This window comes from Cyprinodon variegatus, unplaced genomic scaffold (assembly GCF_000732505.1).
Source record: "Cyprinodon variegatus isolate N-32 unplaced genomic scaffold, C_variegatus-1.0 Scaffold185, whole genome shotgun sequence".
NCBI classification, from domain to species: Eukaryota; Metazoa; Chordata; class Actinopteri; order Cyprinodontiformes; family Cyprinodontidae; genus Cyprinodon; species Cyprinodon variegatus.
The window spans coordinates 381,415-403,265 of record NW_015150638.1 but is presented as its reverse complement, the minus strand read 5'-3'; the positions used below and the strand labels follow the sequence as shown (position 1 = coordinate 403,265).

The window sequence follows — 21,851 nt, the reverse complement described above, 5'->3', positions numbered from 1 at the left end:
CATCCTAAATGAACTTCAAGTTAGATAAAAGTAACAGCAATCAGATTCTGGGGGAATTTTATTTTGAAATTCCACATCAGATGTCATTCTGGAGTAAGAGTCACTGGAAAACCAATAGTTTTAAGATTCTCAAATAATAAGCATAAAGAAAAATACGTGCAACTGTGAAAAATATTCAAACGCGGACATTGAAAATATGAGTAAAACACTGACTGGGTCGAGTAATTAAAATATTGCTTTTATTCTGAAAGGTCTTAACCAGCATTACCGTAATTCATGGTATTTGAGCGACCAAGAAACCGCGAAGAGTCGGGGGCTTGACCGTCATTTTAAAAGATGAGGCTGACTTATGAAAACAAAACAACGAGGTTTGTTTGTAACCAATGAAAACCCCTTGAAACGTTCGCGTATCTTGTGTCTTACTCGGATTTTCTGAAGATAATTAGCCAACGTTAGCAACAAGGTAGCGTAGAGCGAGCCCGTGGCTATCTCTAGGTGAGTAAAACATAACCCTAGTCTTCTGTTCCAGATCCCAAAAACTCAGGCTCAGTAAGACTTTTGGATAACTTTCCGGTTATAACACTTAAACCCGGACATAACCCATCAGTTCCCATTCAAACACTCGGCGTCTGGATGCGGTACCGTTAGCCCACCCGCTAATGCAGCGGTTCCCAACAGTTTTCCAAACATGGTGTTAAAACCCACACTGTCGTTAAACTGGAACAAACACAGAGTTGTGTTTAAAAAGCACAGATGAACCCGCTGCCTTTTACATATTTTAACAATAAATCCTCATTCTAACACAATATGTAGGGAGAAAGTAAGCTTTCCATATTAAAACTAAAGCTTTGCCTAATAATCTGATGAACAATATTGTCCTGCTAAAGGTTCCGCCTAAACTTGCATGCTTAAGCTGTTAACTATTTGCTCCTCATATTTAATGGTGTGTTTTTTAGTCAAGAAGGAGCAACCATTATATATGGTTTCATAGTGACAAAAATGCCTCTTGATTATAAAGGTTTCTATTCATATGATAAGCTGAGGTTTTGCATAGCCTCAGGTGATGGAGTGCATCAGCTGTTTAACAGCCCAGCTCAGGAAGATAGTAGAGCCTGAGGTTGTTACTGCAGGTCTTGTCATGACTTGACTAAGTTGCTCTAAGTTTTTCTTTTTTCTTTTTGCAGAACTCCTGGTATGGGTGGATTCCAACAATGGGAGCGATGAAGTTTGAGGCTCTACTCTTGCAATCCACACAAGTGCAAACTGAGCTGTTTTTTGTGGGACATCATGTAAAAAGGGCTGCTGCTTGAGATCAATATTTACTCTGCTAAAAACCATCAAAATCAATGCAGATGGATCATGAAGAGGTAATTCTCCTTCAATTAAAGTGTTTTCTCTCTGCGGAGCATTGGATTTTTCATGTCTTCATGAAGTTTCCCTACTAACTAGGGTATCTTTTTGTTTTTCCTAAGGATAAGTTTAAAAAGTGTAGAAAATAAAACATAAATCTAGCTGAAAAGTCTGCATCTTTTACATCATTTGTCAGTATTGGAACTGCTAAAGATAGGCTCTGTGTATGCACCCTGATGCTCCATCTCTCCAGGTCTTTTCCATGAAAAGAGATCACTCGGGACAAACTCTTTAAATAACACTTCATAACTTATATGTATTTAATAACCAGGAGACATGACAACAGATTTTGATAGAAATTGTAATCTTAGTTCTTAGAAATTGCGTAGGGTTACAGAATGGCAGCTGCTCTCAGGAAATGGCGCTGATTAATAGTTAAAAAAAGGCATTTTATACATCTCTAGTCTGCCACATCATCATATTTTACATCATACACATTAGCAGAGGATTAAAAATCAATGGTTTCAGCCTTATCAAAATAGGACACCGTTCTCATTCCATTTCCAAATCTTTGAAAATAAGGATTATTACTTTATATCCAGACAGAGGAACTGTCTGTATTAGATTAAAACGTCAGTTCTGACATGCAACAGGCAGCCCATACCAGGGTGTGATAAACTCACACATCTTAAATGATAATAAACCTAAAAGAACGGTGTACTTCATTTGCAAGCTCTCAGCCATTTGTCCGAGAGAAGCGTAGACCAGATGGTGCTCATGTGTTGAACACAAGCAGCTGTGAGACTTGATACTTTTTCTGTATGTTGTTGGAGCTGGAAGGACTCCTTTAGCTTTCCAAATGCTGCATGGCTTCTGCTCAAGTTACTGGATAGTGAAACAGCTGTTTGGTGCCGGTTCCCCACAGCCATAGTCTAACTTTCCAAAAAAACTCAGTTTTAGTCAAACTAAAAAGCACATAACATAATCTGCTGCCATCATATCTATTTTATTCAATATTTTATAAAACAATGATGAAGTTAATTGGAATTTGCTACGTCTATCTAATAAAAGAAGGTAAATATTGTCAAAATAAGGATTAAAATTTGTGCAAGCTAAGAATCAGCTGATTTTATTTTTCTTTTATATCGACAATTAATTACCTCTGGCATGAATATTGATGCACAGTCAGGATCAGGGGACTGAGCAGCCTTTTTCCTTTAAAATGTATCAAAACATTGAATTCAAAGTCATTTTTGATGCATTTGGTCGCCAATAAATTGTTTAATTTCCCCCCTGCTTCCTTAGTTCTTGACAGAGCTGGACCAGATTACTAAGCGGATTCAGGAGGATGGCTTGGCTCCAGAGGCCACTGCAGAGGAGCGGCTGCGGCATTTATGGCAGCAGCTGCTTAGCTCTGAGGCGCAGCTTCAGTCTGTGTCAAAGGAGCTGCAGACTTCACGCACACAGCAGACCAGTGAAATGAAGGAGGTGAGGCGGCCCAGGAAAAATAGTTAAACGCTTCATATTGAGCTATTTAAAAAAAAAATGTCCAGTAAGACAATTTTGTTTCCAAAATATTAAGTAGATTTGGCAGATTATACTTGAAATATTTACCTTACTGTAGTAGTTACAGTAGATTTAGCTGAGTTTTATGTGTTTAACCCTCAGGTGGAGAGCTACGTAGCACACATTCGGGCGCTGTTGGAAGAGCGCGAGTGTCTGACTGCAGAGTATGAGCGAGACAATGAAGACTTGCGACATGAACTTCACCTAATCAAACATCAGCAAGGTGAATTTAGAAATTATTGGGAGTCATCTTAGACTCACACCTGTCTGGGGCTGCTCATAAAGATGGTATTGTGGCTAAAATGGGTAAAGGCATTACGATGGTGAAGAAATGTGTTTCATTTATACCCGCTGCTATTGCTAAACAGGTTGTACAGTCTCTTGTCCTGAGTTATCTGGAGTATTGCCCGGTGATATGGTCATCTGCTTCACAGAGGGAGCTTCACAAGCTTCAGCTGGCACAAAACAGGGCGGCCAGAGTGGTCCTTCAGTGCTCACAAAGAACAAATGTGGCTTCAATGCATAGACGGCTTTTATGGTTAACAGTTACCTATAAACCAAAATTAAGACTTCTCCTATTTATATGGAATGTTTTCCTTAAAAAACAGCCTTCATTTTTTGCTGAACATTTAGTCGTCCTTGAAAAAAGTCATGATTATTTAACAAGGCGGGCACTAGGTGGAGACATTAAACTCCCTCGACCCAGAACAAACTACGGTATTTAAAATCCACAGAGTATTATAGAGCCATTTGTCACTGGAACCAACTGCCAATAACCACGGGAAGAGTCCTGAACAGAACAAGCTTAAAAAAGATACTGTCTTCAGAACTACTGCAGATGACATGATGAACTGACCTGTGTATTTATGTTGTATATTTCTACTCTTTTTCATGTTCCTATTATTTCCTAATGTGCAACTTGTGCAATTTTTTAATGGTTTGTTCATAATGTAATGTCATTTCTTTATGTGAGGACCCCAGGAAGATTAGTGGCCATTTATTTGGCAGCTAATGGGGATCCTAATAAAACTGAACTAAACTAAACTAAACTAAACTGTTACTGCAAAAGCATGATCTTAGAATGGAAAATGCAATATCTCTTAAACACTATATAGAAGTGAACTTTTGTTCTGTGAAGTCTGAAGAATTACTATTAGAACCATAAATGTGTGGTTTTTGTTCAGCTTAAACAGATTTTTTTTCTTCTGGATAAAACAAAGACTAAGCTTTTAGCACCAAACATCCTGATCAGTCTGATAAAAACTAAGGATGATTATGAGCACGATAATCTTAAACTCGCTTGTTAAGTACGGTAGAGGATCTGTTATGGCATGGGCCTGTTTCTCTATTGAATTATACATTAAACGCTTTGAAATACTAGATATTAAACAATCACCTAGAGGCCACATGAGACATTTTTGTTTTGTCATCTATATATGTACTCTCACGTCTGCTAATTATAGTGTTGTAACTTTGCTCAGGTGTCATTTATTTTAGTCTGAACTGAGGGAATCTTTGCTTTCTTTTAGAGATCCAGAACAAGGAGATGGCTGAGATGTTATCACAGGAAGGCCTAGGGGAGATTGGCTTAAGTAGCCCCAGTGAGCAGGTGGCTTACTTGCTGGTAGAAAGGGCCACTCTGCTGGAAAGGCTGGACGCTGCCGAGGCAAAATTGGAAAGTCATCCTCCCGACGTAAACACCCACATTAGCAGCCATCAGGTAAAGTTTTTATGAGAGTAGAATAGGAAATATACTTTGGGATGGTGATTTCAGAATGTTTAGGATTCAGTGTTTTGTTTTTATTTGTCCATAACATAGAACTTGTTCTGAATTATGTAACGTTAGCAAGTTATTAACTTTAGTTTTCCTGTTACGACCTCCACATGTAAACTCTGTGCCTTTAGGAGCTCTGAATATGCAGACACATCAGACTTTGTGTTTAGTCTGCGGTTAAACTTTATCATTATAATGAAAGATAATGTGTAACTACCTAAAACACACGCACTCTCTATCTGTGTGACATTCTTTAACAGGAGCAGATCCAAAGAGATAATCTGTGGCAGCAGAGGGAGGATTTGCAAAAGACCATAGAAAACATGACAAAGGTGAGGTTCCTCTGGTGTCTTTGGTTTGCTGAGCAATTATCCTGGTTGAACGACGTCAGAGAGACCGAAGATCGATTGGGTGTTTTTATTTATTTATTTATTTTTTTGTACAGACAAATGTTTAGATCGGCCCGACCATCATATGCACATTGGTTTTTGTTTTGTCAGCAGTGTTCATCTCAGAGTCCATGGAAGAAGCTGTTTGGCCTGCGCAGGTCTGCTCAGAGCAAACACAGTATGAGCCCTGTAGGTTTCTACTTCACAGCTCATACTAACCTTTAACTAACACTGGGGTTGTGATGTAGGCCAACAGCAGGACAACACCAGGGTGTTTAACACATAACTGCTTTAGGGAATATTCTGCACACAGATTGATACTATGTGCATGCATACTATAAAGAACACCACTTAATGCTGTTTTTGTTATTTAAAGGTTAAGAACTAACCTTCCTCTCCATATGACGCCTGGCTCATGTTGGGTTCACTCTCTGTTGCATGTTTCAGTGCTTGCAAATGTATCCAAGAACCTTTACATGTTTTCTGACATTAAAATGAAAGGGCTGCATAATTTTAGGAAAACAATATTGCGATGAAGTTACACAATTGTGTAATGTTTGTTACAATTTACCAATATTTTTTTGCTCTGTCGAAGCTGTAGTCTTAATCACTATCTATTTTCACTGTGGAAAGTGTGAGTTTATCCATGGACCAAATATAACATAAAAAAAAAAAAAACAATTGCATGGTAGAAAATATTGCAACCAAGTCATGAGTTTACATTTGTGAGTCTGTACCTATTGATGTTGCAGTGACATTTTTTTTTTTTTAAATAATGGTACACTTTGATTACAACTACGAATTAAAATGTATATTTATGAGTATTTTATGCAGGATACAAACATGTTGAAGAAGCCTGAAATAACCACCTTCACCTGCTATCTACAGGTCTTCAGTGATAATTAGTGATATTGGTCCAGATCAGCCAAAAATAAAGCACATACATCTAAAATTGCTGATTGAAGCAGGCTTAGCTCCCTGCTTCTAGCTGCTTCTCTAAAGTTCGTGTAACTCTGGCTGATAATAAATGGGTCAGTTGTTCTTATATTTATCCTTTCTGACTATTCATTTTTGTTTAGATAATGGCTTATTAATCCTTTTTATAACATTCAGCAGGACAACATAATTAATAGAAGTATGTATGTTTCATGCTGATAGCATATCAGGCCGGTATCGGCATCAGTTAATACCAAAAGCTGCAATATCAGTATCATATTGGAAATGATCATTTTGCCTCCGAACATCCGCAGTGATAATGGACCTCAGTCCGAAATGCATGATTCTTATACACCTGCAAGATGTCTCCAGTCTAACCAGCATTCCCACTCTTTTCCTTGCCTCTTCCATACCGACCACCTGTGCCTGATGGTTTTGCAACAGGCCCATAATGAAGAGATTTCTAGAGTGCACACTGAGCGGCAACGGCTGGAGCGGGACCTGGAAGAGGCATCCAGGAGGCTGGCGATGGCTCATCAAGACATTCGCCGTCTTAACGATGAACTTGATGCTGCCAAGAAAAATGGACAAGAGCCATGTGGTTTGTTGAAAACACATTCACTAGGTTGTTAGAAAAATCTAGTTAAAGTATTAATACCGGTCCATGTTGCAGGACTGCTTTGACCTATATAGGTACACAAATCTGAACCAGTAATTGCATAACTTTCTGCAACCAACCTGCTTTATGCTTTCTATTTAATTTCTGTATTTACACCGGAGCGTTCCATACCCTAACTTTAAAGGGATCCACAATTAGTTGAGACAACAGACTTAAATATTTATTTTGGATGTAAATACAATACAGTAAAAATATTGTCATATGGACAGTAGATTAGAAGTTTGTCTCAGCAGATATCTCATGAAAACTGTGAGGCAGCAGCACAGTCTGGCTTTGTCTAAATTTACAACAGTCAATATGATAAAAAACCAAATCAAGTACTGTTAGCCTTCCTCTGACAATTCTGTAGCTTCCAGTCCAATAAGGTCTAACACATCATCAACCCAACATGCTTTGCACAGTTAAAAAAGGACCTGCATGGGCAAAGATATAACAAAAGATATATAATTTGTAATTAATTTGGAGTTTTTAAGTTTCAAGAATGGCAATTTTAAGTAAATAGGAAACATTACAACATATTTAGGCCAGCATGCTCACCTAGTCCTGGATCCCTTTAAATGATTTTAATTTACCCATATGCAAAACTTTAGGTGTTATTCCTTAATCTAATAAGGCAGTGGAACTACATTTGCTTTCTCTTTACAGATATGATAAAGCTAGAGCAAGCCAAAGAGCAAAATGACCGACTGGATGCGGAGAACAGAGCTCTCAGGGAAAGAGTAAATATCATGGAGTCTGAGAAGAAAAATCTTATGGATCAGGTTATTATACACATTTTCTTTTGTCATCTTAATATTACAGGGTCTTCCTGTACCTAAGATTTTTTTTGTGTGTTGTTTTTATTCAGGTAGCAAAATCTAATCTAGCCAAAGGAGAATTAAGGAGCAAGAACACTGAATCTGAAAACTCTGCTGTGTCTACCCAAGAAAAGGATCAGATTCATAAACGGTATCTATCTAAAGCCATTAAAAGCAACACTTAAAAAAGCAGCAATATTGACTTCTTTAAGGCTGAACTAAGCTTTAATTACAAATATTCCCTGCTAGGTGTCAGGAAGCGGTGGAAGATGGACTTGTGCAAGTGAGAGAGCTGCAACGCCAACTCCAGAAGCTACGCAAGGAGCAGGAAGAGCTGGAGGAGAGAAATGAAGAGCTGGAGTCTCTGTTGGGGGAGGCCCAGAACACCAACAAAGAAGAGAGGCATCGCCTTGAGGGAGAGGTGGAGGGGCTGCACAGAAGGGTAAGAGGGAAGAAAAGCACATCTTCATCACAGCACTTAAAATTTTACTTCATAAATATGATGCGTTTATTTTTCAAATGGATCTTTATCTGATATAGTTGCAGAAGTACATGGAAACATTTACATTGTAAAGGTTTGAGTGGGTCCAGTGAAATCTCTGATGGTTATATCCAAACATGCAGATTAAAAGCCTGGAGGCAGAGCTGAAAAAACAAGATGCCCTTGAAAAAATACAGAAAAATGGTGAAGAGGTGAAGGCCACTGAATCCTACCTACACATCGTAAGAAATGACTCCTATAATGTTATGTATTAAGAATCCAAATGAGCTTAAAGTGGATGAAAACAGTGGTTGCAGTTCTTATGGGAATGAAATAACCACTTAGCTCATTGATCTCCCCTCATGTACAAAGCACCTGAGGGAAAGCTCCCAGGAGAGAATGGCCCTGCTGGAGGCCCGCCTGACCGAGGAGAAGGAGTGGAGGAAACAGCTGGAGCTGGATCTCACAGCAGCTCAGGCTGCCCTCAAGAAGGATAAAGAGGTAAGCGTCCAATTCAGGCTATCAGCTTGACCAAGTAGCCACTTAAAACCTATCTGAAAAGCCGGTTTATAATTTGAAGAGGGAAATATAGATATGGAGGTTTAATGTAAGCTAGTTGGTTTACTTACAGGAGTGTTTAGGATAAAGCTGATGGACTAAGGTCTGTGCTAAGAGGCTGCATATAGAAAATTGTTTCCCTTTAAATCTGACATTTAAATGTAAAATATTTTCCAAATTAATCTCACAAAACCATTTAATTTTTGTTTCCCAAAGGCTTTGCAGATAGGTGAGCGAGAGCTGAAGAAACTCAGACTGGAGGTCAGCGGTCTTCAGACCGAGTGCCAACAGGGGAAAACGCTTATCAAAAGTCTGACCCAGGTCAAGGGAGAAAAAGCAGCTCTGGAAGAAAAGGTTTGACTATTTCTGTCTGCTTTCTGTGACAGCTTCATTTTTACTAAGTTTTACTCTGATATGAAAATAGCTTAGATTCCCTGTATGGCAATACTCTCATACTCTGCATCATCTCACAATGGAACCACAAACAACATTGTTTTTTACTCTTATTTTGATCAAACTAACACAAAGTAATGGCTAATCATGAAGTAGAAAAAAAGAATTGATGTTTTTGAATTAATAAAATGTTTAAATCGTGTGAACTAGTGTTTTACCCCTTTCAGTTCCTTCCTTGTGGAACCACCTTTTGCTGCAGTTGCAGCTTCTAGTATTTTTAGGCAATCCGGACAAAAATACTTAACTTTTTGTCTGTTTCTCTTTATTACTAGTTCAGGCTCAGCTGGATCTTGTCCTGTAACAGATTATCTGTTATGTTGTGCTCTGAGCTTTGAGTGGACTGCTCTAACATTTGAATTATGCTCTGCTTTGATTTAAAGCAGATAATTAAACCTTCAGGTCTTTGTTGGGACTGGTACACAGCGACATTTAGGCCTCTTCCAGGCAAAGCTAGGTTTGAGTGTATTTGACAAGCTTCTTAGTCGATTAGGGGTTCCATCACAAGGAAGCGGCCATTAATCTGACTACATTTGAAACCAGCTCCCTGATTAGTTTGAAGCAGCTCCTCGGGACGGCTCCGCCATGATACCATTGGAGTATGTTTGTGTCAACGCAGCCACACCAGCCTTACAGGCCTGCGCTGACACAAACGTGCGCCAGTTTCATCTTTACACTTGAGCTTACGCTGTGGTATAACTTATTTGACTTGGTGTTGATGTAGCCTTGGAAGTGTACCTGCTTAGCCTGCATAGAGCCTAACGTGAACAGCAAAGGTCTGCATCACAATACATTCAGATTCCTCTCCTTTCACTGCAGTTATCCCTTACCTTGTGTTGGTCTTTCACCTCAATTTTTTGTTTGTTGTAGAAGTAGTTTTGCAAAGGACTTTATGTAATTTATGGTCTTCCCAGGTGGCCCAGGTGGAACGGGCTTACAACAGACTCAAGAGTGAGCTGGAAGATTACAAGAAGAGTAACCAGACTCAGGAAAAAATGATAGAAAACAAACCTCTGGCTGATCACACTCTGGAGCAGACTGAACGCCTTAACACCGAACTCCGTAGCCTCCAGTCTTCCCACGACACCCTGAGGTAGTGTTTCAGCAGAGGTTAATGCGTACAGTTTAGCTCATTGTTGCATGGTTTTACTGAAATATTTGAATTTGAAATACCAGTGGCTGTGCAGCACTGATCAAACAGCTATGAGTAGCATGTCTATCCATTTTTTATAGCCAGTGAAGAGATAACACTGTGATACTGGAGCTTCCTTGGTTTGCATATACTGTATGTGTGTGTTTTTCAGGGAGGAAATGGCCTCTGAACGTCAGAAGAGCGCTGAGCTCCAGGCCGAGCTGAGCAACGCCGTTCATCAGAAGCTAGAGGCGGAAGGAAAAAGAGAGCGGCTGGAGCTGGAGATCCAGCGGCTCAATAAGCAGCTTCAGTGGCATCAGGAGCAGCTGTCTTCTGCAAAGGAAGAACTCTTCCGTAGCCAAAAGGCTGAACTACAAACAGCTAATGCAGGATCTAGGCATGATTCAGTGGAGAAAGGAAGGGTTGAAGGTTTGGATCAGGTAATGGAGTTAGCTATGTCGGCCTCTGTATGTGTAGGTTCATTATTATGCTAGTTAAATCATGAAAAGTCTGGTTCATAATGGGGTATATTTCCAGATGGCTGAAACTGCCACATTCATCTGCAACAACTCAGGATACAACCAGGGAGTTAGACTTTCAGTTGAGGCCCATGGGTAGAAATATATGGGTTTCCCACAGCAAATAAAACCTAAAACTGACTTCATTGAATTTTTATTTGAGAAATCTGTTATAAATCCGAGATTGTTATCCTAACTGACCTAAAACCGGACATGTTTTAAGTCTAATTTACCTGAGACAATGAATGGAAATGTTTCTTGTCTCTTTTTATAAAATTTGTAAATTTATTTTATTAATTTCTCTCTGTTTTAAATTAACAGCTTATGTCTTTGAAGAAGCAAATAAATGTTCTGGAGGAGAAGTTGGAGGAAGAACGGCAGTTAGCCTCTCAGCACCAAATGACGCTTCAGGCTCAGATCATTGAAGCCCAGGCATATATTAAGGTACAATGGATCACATCCTTCTCTTACTTCAAAATATATTTCCTTTTGGTTTTTTGGAGTTCAACAGAAAGCTCTCTCCATAAGGGTTTGTATCCTTGTAAAGATAGGCACAAGACTGGATGAATAAGCTGAGTCATGGAATGCTAATGCCCCTTTTTAGCTGCAGTTGAATGACAGAAAACCTTTGGGAGTTTTTAAGACTAATTGCCATCACCCCTCACAAAGTAGGGATTTAAACCGGCAGCAAATAAATACCTTAACTGACTGAAATTGTGTCTTGTCTGTGTTTTAAAGAAATAAATGTTGTGGAATGTTATTTTTATAGCCCAAGAAAGCAGGAAGGTCTAGATTAGTATTAAAATGTTCCTTACCAATGATGGACTTTCAAAAAGTTAATAGATTTAATGTCAAGTTACTGGATTAAATAATGCAGTTATTTCAAGGCTATATAATCATTCTCTTTTAGATACATATTTTTAATTTTGATGTAATTTTTAGGCAGCTACGAGCTGCATTGACGAGAAAATAAATGATTTTGTTATGAAAACAATTTGATTCAAACTAAGCAATGACAGAGTTTTAACAAGATAAGCTGCTCTGTTAAAGTTAATGTTATAAATGAGTGAATGATTTATGTATTCTATTAAAGGGCACTTTTACATCTACTGAACACTGTTCTTCCCATTTTCAGTCTCAAGATTCAGTGATGAGCCAGAAGGCTGAGGAGGCGAAACAGATGAAGCAAGATGTGCAGAGGGCCCAGAGCCTGTTCACCTCGGCTGAGAAGGAGCTACGCTATGAGAAGGAGAAGAGCTTGGATCTGAAGAGACACAACACTCTGCTGGAGCAGGAAAAACTTAAAGTTGGTGTTTAGCTTTAGCTCATCAGGAATTGTTTTAAATAGCATTAAACATTTACTATCAATGCTAAGCATCAGCAAACCTTATGATTCATTGGGGAAGACTCAGATAATGTGTTCAGTGAGTTACTGAATAAATTTGTAATATTTTCATCCAAGGCTGAAGCCTTTCTTATAATTCATATAATTCATAATATAAAGTGGACTTGGACAGAATTGGGACTTTTGGTTAAATTTTACAACAAGCTTTTTGTTTGATACTACTTTATCTCTTGTAAAGGCTCTGATCTTTTTGTTTTTCTTAAGCTCAGTGCTGAGCTTAAGCAGACCCAGTCCAAGCTGGTGCAGATGGAGCAGAAACTCCAAACTCAAGATGCAGAATGCGAACGCCAGCAGCAGAAAATCCGAGAACTAGAGCTGCAGCTGATACGCAACAGCTCAAACGGCAGCACCGCTGCTAGTCTGCAGGAGGAGTTGCAGACCGAACGGGCACGGCTCATCGCTGCAGACAAGAAGGTCGGCTCTTGCGCTCGAACTTGCTAGACGATGGTGTCACACAGCACTTTTCCCAGTTTGTTTAATGCAGCATAACTCAAAATTTGGGTTTAGCTCTAGAATCCTATTTCTATATCAAATTTAGGGTCAAACTAGACGTTCCCTGAACCAGTAAATTGACTCATTTTTGGATATGCTGGCTTCTTAGGAAACAAAAATGAAGCACTAGCTTCACCAAAATATTGCAGTTTTGTGTATTTGTACGCACACTGATATGCTTTATTGCTCTATTAGTTTTTCGCTACCTCAGCCTGTCTCTCTTTCCTCTCTTTCCCCCAGCCTGTCTATCTGGGTTGAACAGTGGGAGATCCAGTGATTGCACATTTCACCTAAATGCATTTAAAATGTTTCTGTCACATCAAATGGCAAATCAGATCTGCTTTAAAATTTATTAAAACAATTAATTAAATACCCAAACGAAAAAAATATTTAATTGATTTCTTTTTCAGCTTTCTTGTAATAATCGCCAAATTGTAAGCCAGGGGGTTCACCATGATACTGTTATTATTGTTCTTATTTGTGATGTCACCAATATTTCTGCACACAGTGCATCTAGCTATGCTATTGATGTTTTCTCTGACTCCATGTTAAGATTCACTCTTATTCTATTTTCAGTAGGAATCATGTTTCAAATCACAACTTTTCAAGATGCATTAAGGTTCACTGTCTTAAAAGAATTATAAAATTGTAAAAGGGGTATAAATACCTTGGCAAAGCTCTGAATTTGTTTTACCCTGAGGAAAATATATTTAATGGTTGATGGATAATTTGTTCTCTGTCTTGGTAAAAAGTTTTAAAAATCCATTTAAAAACATTATTTAATAATAATAATAAAAGCAATGTTTTTTAATGGAGCAAAAGTTGGGAAGTTACATTTTGTTTGTCTCTGGGTTAAACCTGTGGCTTTTTCTTTTGATTGCAGGTTTTGGAGCTCCAGCAGCAGCTAAAGAACGCCCAGCACCAGCTGCGTGTCGAGGAAGCTCGGGCCGGCGAGAGCAGCCGCCTGGAGAGGGACAGCCGGGATCTGTCGGACACTTTGTCAGCCCTGAGAGCTCAGCAGCAGGAGGAACATATCACCAGGTAATACAAAGTGCACCACAGCTGTAAGCACAGAGCCATTATACCCACACTCAGCCAATAACAAACTTTTCTTCTGTCCTGTATTCAGAAAGCTTTTAGAGCAGCGTGAGGAGGAGCTGCAGCAGCAGGTTCGCTCACTTCGGCTGAAGGAAGCTTCTCTCAACAGGTTAAACACGGAGCTCAGCCACCGTGCCCAGCAGCTCGAGACCCGGCTGTCCATCCTAGAGGCTGAGCTTCTTAAGGCCAGAGAGGAGGTGAGCAATAGTTCATCAGGTTCTTTCTAATTATTTTATTTAAACTTACCTTCTTTCCAAGTTAAACATTGAAGATCCCAATTTAGCTTCTATTAGTTTTGTCGTCAGTGGTGGTTTTGATTTATTTAAAAAGGTTTTTTTTGTTTGTCTGAAGGCAAAAACCAGCCAGAAGACCAACCAGCAACTGCAGGAAGATCTGGTGACCAGTCAGCAGGCGTGTGAAAAGCTGCAGGAGGAGCTGCAGCAGGTTCTCCTTCAACTAGATGCACGCATCAGGTCAGACATTCAATGATGGCATTATACTGAGAGTTATAACAGTCATTTGAACTTGCAAGAACTAATTTAGATATCCAGGAAATGGAATGGTGTATAAAAAAACTGAAGCTCCAAACTAACTAATAACACCAGTTAAGTGTCTCAAAATAGCTGTAGATGGACAACGCCAACAAAAACAAGTCCTACAGAGGATATGATGAGAGTGGCATCATCTTTTCTTGTAGCCCTGGACGGCTAAAGATGTTTCTTGATTTTCACAGAGCATTTACAGGCCTATAATAAACCACCATTTATGAATCTTCTTTGATTCTCTAATGTTCACTGCTGCATAACCAGGAAGTACAACGACAAGCAAAGTCAGCATAAGAGTAAACTGCATCAGGCCAAGCAGGTTTTCCTGAAAGCAACGGCACAGAGGGACTCTACCATCCAGAAACTGGAGAATGAACTGGCACTGGCCTCCAGTATCTCCCACAAGGTCTTGAAACCTTTGAGTTCCAATGGTGGATAATTTTTTGTAGGTTTCCTTATCTTGATATTTTTCTTGTCCTAATGCGGTTTCGTGTAGGAAAAGGAGCGGATCAATGCAGTGATGATAGAAAACGAGAAGCTGCTGGAGGAGAAGCGGGAACTGTTACGGAAGATGAGTGAGGCAGAGGACATGGGCAGCAAAGGCATGAGGACTGCCTCCACCGCCCAACACAGGTTCACTTGCTTTAAGCTTGTTTTAGGAAGTTATTACTACTGTTAGTCAGTAGGGGGCAGCACAGGATCATTCCTCTGTCGCTAAAGATGGGGGAACAGCCTAACTAGGATTTTATTTTGTGAACAATATAAATATACCACTGCCTATTAAGGAATGTCTAGCGATATTTTTGCCTAAATTATTGTACCATATGTTTTCTTTATGATATCTATTATGGACATTTAAATAGCTATAGGTTTCAGTCACAGGATCACATACATTCATCTTGGAGAACAAAGCACTTCTTTGGTAGGTTTTTTAAATATGTCTTTCATTTGACAGAAATCTTTTAGCCAATTTATTTTTGTACCCCATTCTGTTTAAATATTGATTATCTGCTATGAAGTAATTTTCCTTTACGCTTCCCTCTTAGATGCGCTGCACAAACAGTATTTCTAATCAGTGCCATGTCTAATGATATTTGTAATTTGTGATTGATTGTGGGTGATTATCTCTTCAAGGGTTAATGTCTTAGAAGTGGAAAACAGACAACTGCAGGACAGAACCATGAAGCTCTCAAATCAAGTCAGCTCCTTAGAACGGGCTCTGAGGAATGCTGAGTCATTCTACCGTCTGGAGGTAAAAAAAAAAACGTTTTATTATTTTTCTTTTAACTTGTCTTGGTTTATGTTATTATGTCATGTTAAGAAATTATAGCATTTTTTTATTAGTTTATATCTAGATCCAGATTATCAGTAACTGTAAGATGTTTTGAAAAATATTTTCAATTTGGTTTGGGGGAGCTAAAATATCTATTTTTATTGAATAATAAGCACGTCTGCATATTCTAATTCAAATTGTTCAAATTTGAACAGAGTGCCAAGAAAGTGTTCTCCTCTGATGATTTCACAGAAGGTATCCTGCATTCATCCACTTTAAGGTAAGCCTTTTGATGGAAAATAAGTTAAGTGGGGGGGCGGTCAAAGCCTTCTCTGCTGGCCTAAAATAAAAGAGAAACACTTACTAACATTCACAACCTAAACTTTAATTTCCTTCTATCCCGCTTTATTAATTCATTCCAAACAATCCATTCTCAGAATTTGGAAGCGTTTCTCTTTGCTGTGCTGCTTCCATCACATTTATGTCGTTGACATATTTTTTGTCCAATCAGATTGCAGACTTAGTGCATTGCTATGTCAATCAAATCTGCCCAGGGCCTTCAGAATCAGCAGTGCAAAGCAAGGCAAGGCAAATCTTTTTGTATAGCACAATTCAGTACAAAGACAATGCAAAGTGCTTTACATGATTAAAATATAGGAAAATAAAACAGAATCAAAGCAAGTAGGAAAAAATAAGAAAATAAAGAAATTAAATTAAAAAATAAAAAGTGCGTGGCTGTTGTTACCTTAACAATATTCAGATTTCAGGTTTGCCCCACAGGGCCAGTTAGAGGGCTCAGCTTAACGTCAGCATTTTCTGTCCTCTGATTGGTCAGTTAGAGCAGATTGTCTACAGCCAAGTTAAGCTAGCCGTTGGCGGAGCTAGACTTTTAAAACGACGTGGCAAAGGGTTGGCAAGGTATTATTTTGGGTGGGTCAATATATAAAGGGTTCAGTTACACTACAAACAATAATAATTTTCCGCAAAATGTATATTGATTAAATTAAAGTTGTTTGTTTTCCAAAATATACATAATTATGTAGCGTACAATACATTATAAATTACGTATACAAAAATACAAAAATAGAAATAAACAAGCACTCAATGTGCTCCTTGGACTAACTAAATCCAGTAGTAAACAAAAACTTGAGGTAAATTTGGACCTGTCAAAGCCAGGCAGGACAAGCAGTGTTGCACATTCAAATGTTTACCACAAGAAGAATAATAGAACAAAAAAAACCCCAAAACATACAGCCCTTTAAAACTGACTATAGTTGACCACTGCCCAGTGATATGACAACACCAAGTTCACAAAAACAATCAAAACAACAAAATTCGGCGGTTTTGGTGAGATGAAGCAAAATGTTTTAAAAAGTCTTTCATATTTAGGGAGTATGCCCTCCTTGATTCAACACTGAGTATGCCCAGATATCTTAATCCATCATCTGCCATTATTGACTTAAGATGGGTTTTTATTAATTTAAGTGCAGACAAACTTCTTTCGCAGGATGCAGTGCTAATTGGAATCACAACCGAAATTTTACTCATCCTAAAGAGTTCATGGAAAACCTCTTTGTAAGGTTGCAAAAACACAAAAAACTCAAGTAGAGAAGCTGGTCTCTCTCTACTTCTCCCCCTTCTTACAAGAAGCCCTTTGGTTCAATGAAGCTCATGTTTAAGGTCTTCCAAGTGTGACTTGAATGTTTTCCCGAAAGCAAGCAGAAGCTCCTCTTTTAGGAATGATGGGCTTTTGGGTTGAAGAGACTGCACTCCTTCCATTATCTCACATTTCTTTTTGGAAAATCGCATCTATTTCTGCTTCAAGAAAATCAAGTATGTGATAGAAAATATTTCTACTGAACTCTTCATTATTTTCAAACTCACAGTGTCTCTGTGCAAAAGTGCTCGTTACAAATGAGTCCAGAAATTTGAAATTGGTCTTTGGTCGTCTTTTGTTTTGTGCTTCAGTGAAAATCTTCAGTCTCCATCAATAATTCACCAAATGTACTATCACTTCTGTAGCTTTTTAATGTTCCTGTAAGGGAACCAACCAGATCTTTTGCTCTAACTAGATCAAGACTTCTGGAATTAGCATGTCAGACAGGATTTTCACAACCCCAAACACTTAACAAAAAGTAAAGCAAAGTCTTATAAACTGTAGGTCAATATGGGCTTTAAGTCCCGTTGCTTATATTTTTCTGTCTCCACTGTTCTTCTCTAGTAAAATGTCTTGCCAGATCCTCAAAATTTCTTGAAGCCTGTCACTCATACTTGTACATGCCATGTACCTGTAAGCCCACTTAACATCTAAAAGTCACTGAAGTTCCCTAGGCTTTTCCTGTGGGTACATTTCTTTTTGAACATCAATCCACTTCATATGGACAGCAGACCCAGACATGATACTATTAATTGAAGTAGTAATACTCATAGGTAATACTAAGCACAAGCAGGGTGGTGCAACGTCTCCCTTTTTTTGGGTTAAAACTAGGGTTGTCACGATACTAAACTTTTCAACTCGATACCGATACTAAGGAAAATATTCGATACTCAATACCATTTTCGATACCACAAGGATAAAAACAAAGACTCCAAAATTCTACAGAAATATTTTCATTAATAATTAAAATACAATAAATAAATACAATAAAGGTTGTATGCTGTGCTCAATATTAAGCAAGCTTGATAAAAAACTTAAAATTAAAATTAAGTGTTCCTTCCTTGGCTTTGCACACATAACAATGACACTAGCCAGACCAGTTAAGAAACAAAAATAATTCTCAGCAGCTGCACCTCTTACAAAAAAAGTCTGAAACTGAAAAGTGCGTAGAATTATTCAATCACGCAGTGTTCTGAAAGTGCATTTTCCTCTATTCTGCACTTTAGATGAATGACTGCTTAGGTGCCACTGGTGGTAGAACTGTATCAATACTTTTAAAAACGAGTATTGTATCCTGATACAACGTTTCAGTATCGATACTTTTTTGAGTGTCGATACTTTTGACAACCCTAGTTAAAACAGCACTTAGTTTAATACCAATAATTGTGCATGCCAGATTTTGTTTATAAGTAATCAGCATGTCTGATAAGTGTGTGATATATTTTATTTTCATGCTTTATGCACTATACTATCTGGTAATTAAATGCATATTGAATCTGAACGGCTACTGGTGATGTAAGTATGGCGGAAGCTGTGGTTATAGAGGATTGCCGTTGTCTTAACTGGGCGCCTGCCACTGGTTAAACCTTTTTTAGATGTGAGGATGCAGGATGTAGTTTAGAGAAATGTAAAATTATTTCCTTTCTGCTTTTATAAGTTCAGTTTTCTTAGTTCTGCTTCTGAAATACAGCAAAACAATGTCTGGAAATGCAGGGTTCAAATAGTTTAATATCCAGTATGGCTTCCAAAAAGTAATGTAGGGTTTCTGATTTTGTATCACATTTAGTCAGTAATCTAAACCATCTCTTTGTGAAATAATTTCTTAAATGTTTAAAAAATAAAAAGAATAATATCTAATATATAAAATAAAATGTTTAGCACGTCATACTGTGATTTTTCTTTCATTGACACATAACATAACTGTTTCAGTTCCTGTTACTAAGAAAAGCATGAAGCAGCTGAAAAACATACTTTTCTCTTACATTTAGAAAAGTGAGCAAACATGATACAGTTTTATTTACTTACTTTAATTTACTTTACTGATGAATAAATGCTATATTATATGAGAAAAGGACTATGGAGTTGGACAGAGGTGAAGCTTCAGCTGCAGCTCAAGCTTTGAATTGATCCACCTGATGAGGCAGATTCTGGAAATAATGGAGCTTATTATTGCTCTCAGTCTGACTGCAGGTCCCTGTGATCACATCAGCATCCTGGACGCAATCTGTAGTGCTAAGGGGAGCAGTCATGTTGTGCTGGATGGCACAAGGACTTCAGTCTCCACACAGCAACCCTCTGAGCAGGGGTACCTGAATCTTACTTCCCCACTGGTCACTCCAGCTTCTACAAAAGGTACAGAAGAGTCCTCTGACGGCAACAACTAGAGAAAGGAGGCAGTTTGGTGCCGTCGATGCCAGACAACACAAAGCTTTCGCTTCAGAGGAAAGTCTGCTTCCACTCAGGGTTTTATTAAAAAAGGAGATTCGATAAAATATTGTTTTGTTCCAGTTCCTTACTTAAAGCAAATGTTTTGGAATCCTTTTCCCAAGTATTTTCTTGATATGCTCCGTTTTAAAGGACAGTGCTTTTTTTTTTTTTTTTTTAAAGAAATGAACCAGTTTATTTAGAAAGCACAAAGCTGTGCAATCGGTGCTTTAAAGGTCTAACTTCCCCAGGCCCATATAAAGGATTAATACTGTCTGTTATATAACATAAACTTATGAAACTGACTTTCCACCAGTGCTGTTAATGTGAAATCCATTTTTATAACATTTTTATTATATATTGAGTATAAGCACTTTTTTTTTACAGAGATGATGTTTACATTAGAGAAGTTGTTGCATTGCCGTGCAAACATAAGTATGATGATGGGTTTTTGCTGCTTTGATTGTGATGTTTCGATGCCTTATGATGCCTTAAATGTTGTGTGTGTCAGTTCTTTCTTATAGGATGTTACTGTATGTGGTGGTACTTTGGGATTGTTTTGTTTTGTTTTTTTTCCCCGTTTAATTCTTTTGCTTGTTCCTAATTTTCTCCAGTGGTCAGGGAACCGTGCAGCACAGGCACAAGGAGCAGAGCCCGATCTGTAATATTCATTTTACATGCTTAGCTATGTGTTGAAGTAATGAAACGTCATTGGTATTTAGGTCTTATCTTACCCATATCAAGACAAACCAGAAATGGTTATAGGCTTTAGATGTGGATGTCGTCTTTAATCTGAGATTATTAGAGATTTTAGGATTGCTAAACTTAGGTTTTATTAAGATCTGTTTATCCTTAACAGGAAAATGTACACAAGATTTTAATAATTTTTTATAATACTTATACCCAGTTTTCTGCCAGTGACGAAACTGTAATTTATTTTATCCTGTCATTCCAGTCTCATTAGGTTACTAGTGTTTAGTGAGGATGTGTCAGAATCAGGCTCATGTATACTGAACTACCTCCAGAGGAAATTGTACTGCCTTTCCCAGGATGTACAGTAACGCCTGAGTTCATTAACACAGAAAGATCTGAGAAATACCTTAAAGGAATAGTACACCCAAAACATGATTAGCCTTCATTTTCTACTCACCCCCATGCTGAACAACACTCTGGAGTACTTTTTTGATATCTCAAATGTATCTGGAGATCTGGGAGGCTTCTTGCTGTCTGCTGACATTCAAATAATGGAGGTGCCCAGCGCCCGAGGCAGAAAGGTCCATAAAAGTCCACAAAAAACGTGTCAATATTCCTCCATACTGCTCGTCCAATGTATTCCAAGTGTCCTGAGTGGGTAGCATCCAGAATTTACTCGAAACGAAGTCATTTAGAATGTTTTTAGAGCATAAACAGTAGTGTATAGGATTTCCTGAAAGCGCGTTCACGACGTTACGGAAACCGCGGCAGACCAAACCAGATGAAAGTGCGCATTCAGCTCGGCAAAGAACTCATGCTCTTCCTCAACACTGAAGTCCTCAGACATTTTTCTTTCGTTGTTTCTTTCTTTGCACAGGTAAACAGCACATTTCTTCTTCTACGCTTGCATTATTGGCAGAGCAGACGCTGAATGCGCACTTTCATCTGGTTTGGTCTGCCGGCTTCCGTAGCGTCGTGAACGCGCAGGTGCGCGCTTTCAGGAAATCCTATACACTACTGTTTATGCTCTAAAAACATTCTAAATGACTTCGTTTCGAGTAAATTCTGGATGCTACCCACTCAGGACACTTGGAATACGTTGGACGACCAGTATGGAGGAATATTGACACGTTTTTTGTGGACTTTTATGGACCTCTCTGCCTCGGGCACCATAGACCTCCATTATTTGAATGTCAGCAGACAGCAAGAAGCCTCCCAGATCTCCAGATGCATTTGAGATATCAAAAAAGTACTCCAGAGTGTTGTTCAGCATGGGGGTGAGTAGAAAATGAAGGCTAATCATGTTTTGGGTGTACTATTCCTTTAAAAGTGTTTGAGCAGCATAATCTGACAGGAAATTTTAGGAGGTGGTGTGTGTGGATCCGGAAGTCTGGGCATCTATGCTTAGACTGCAGCCTCCACGACCCAGATAAAGCGGAAGAAAATGGATGGATGGATGAAATTTTAGAAAGAAATCCAAATTTTTATAAAAAGATGAACGTTTATAACAAAATCAGCAATGATGCCATCGTTGCTGTCCTTGCTGTACCATTGAAAGCCCTTGTAGCCAGTAAACCCATATTTGGCCATATTTTCCCACATTTCTAAGGTGGCGTTCTTGTTAATTGCAGTTT

At 38.5% G+C, this 21,851-nt stretch overlaps 1 protein-coding gene across 7 annotated transcripts; it reads left to right on the top strand.

Moving 5' to 3' along the window:
- Positions 1 to 282: 282 nt before the first annotated feature.
- Positions 283 to 19,663, top strand: LOC107087463 (coiled-coil domain-containing protein 30-like). Of its 7 annotated transcripts, none has more exons than XM_015379041.1 (27): positions 283 to 368; positions 1,185 to 1,367; positions 2,656 to 2,838; positions 3,019 to 3,139; positions 4,446 to 4,636; positions 4,951 to 5,022; positions 5,191 to 5,268; positions 6,460 to 6,616; positions 7,340 to 7,455; positions 7,542 to 7,642; positions 7,741 to 7,933; positions 8,116 to 8,214; positions 8,345 to 8,473; positions 8,747 to 8,884; positions 9,895 to 10,073; positions 10,285 to 10,552; positions 10,952 to 11,074; positions 11,766 to 11,936; positions 12,240 to 12,449; positions 13,411 to 13,568; positions 13,657 to 13,822; positions 13,977 to 14,098; positions 14,435 to 14,576; positions 14,667 to 14,803; positions 15,305 to 15,422; positions 15,659 to 15,723; positions 19,280 to 19,663. In XM_015379041.1, the coding sequence occupies exons 2-27, from the start codon at positions 1,347 to 1,349 to the stop codon at positions 19,482 to 19,484; spliced, it is 3,663 nt and encodes a 1,220-aa protein (XP_015234527.1). In that variant the 5' UTR covers positions 283 to 368; positions 1,185 to 1,346; the 3' UTR covers positions 19,485 to 19,663. The 7 variants fall into 7 exon arrangements, with proteins under 7 accessions (XP_015234527.1, XP_015234528.1, XP_015234524.1 ...); XM_015379042.1 differs by having other exon boundaries at positions 299 to 495; positions 5,194 to 5,268; XM_015379038.1 differs by having other exon boundaries at positions 299 to 495.
- Positions 19,664 to 21,851: the final 2,188 nt, after the last annotated feature.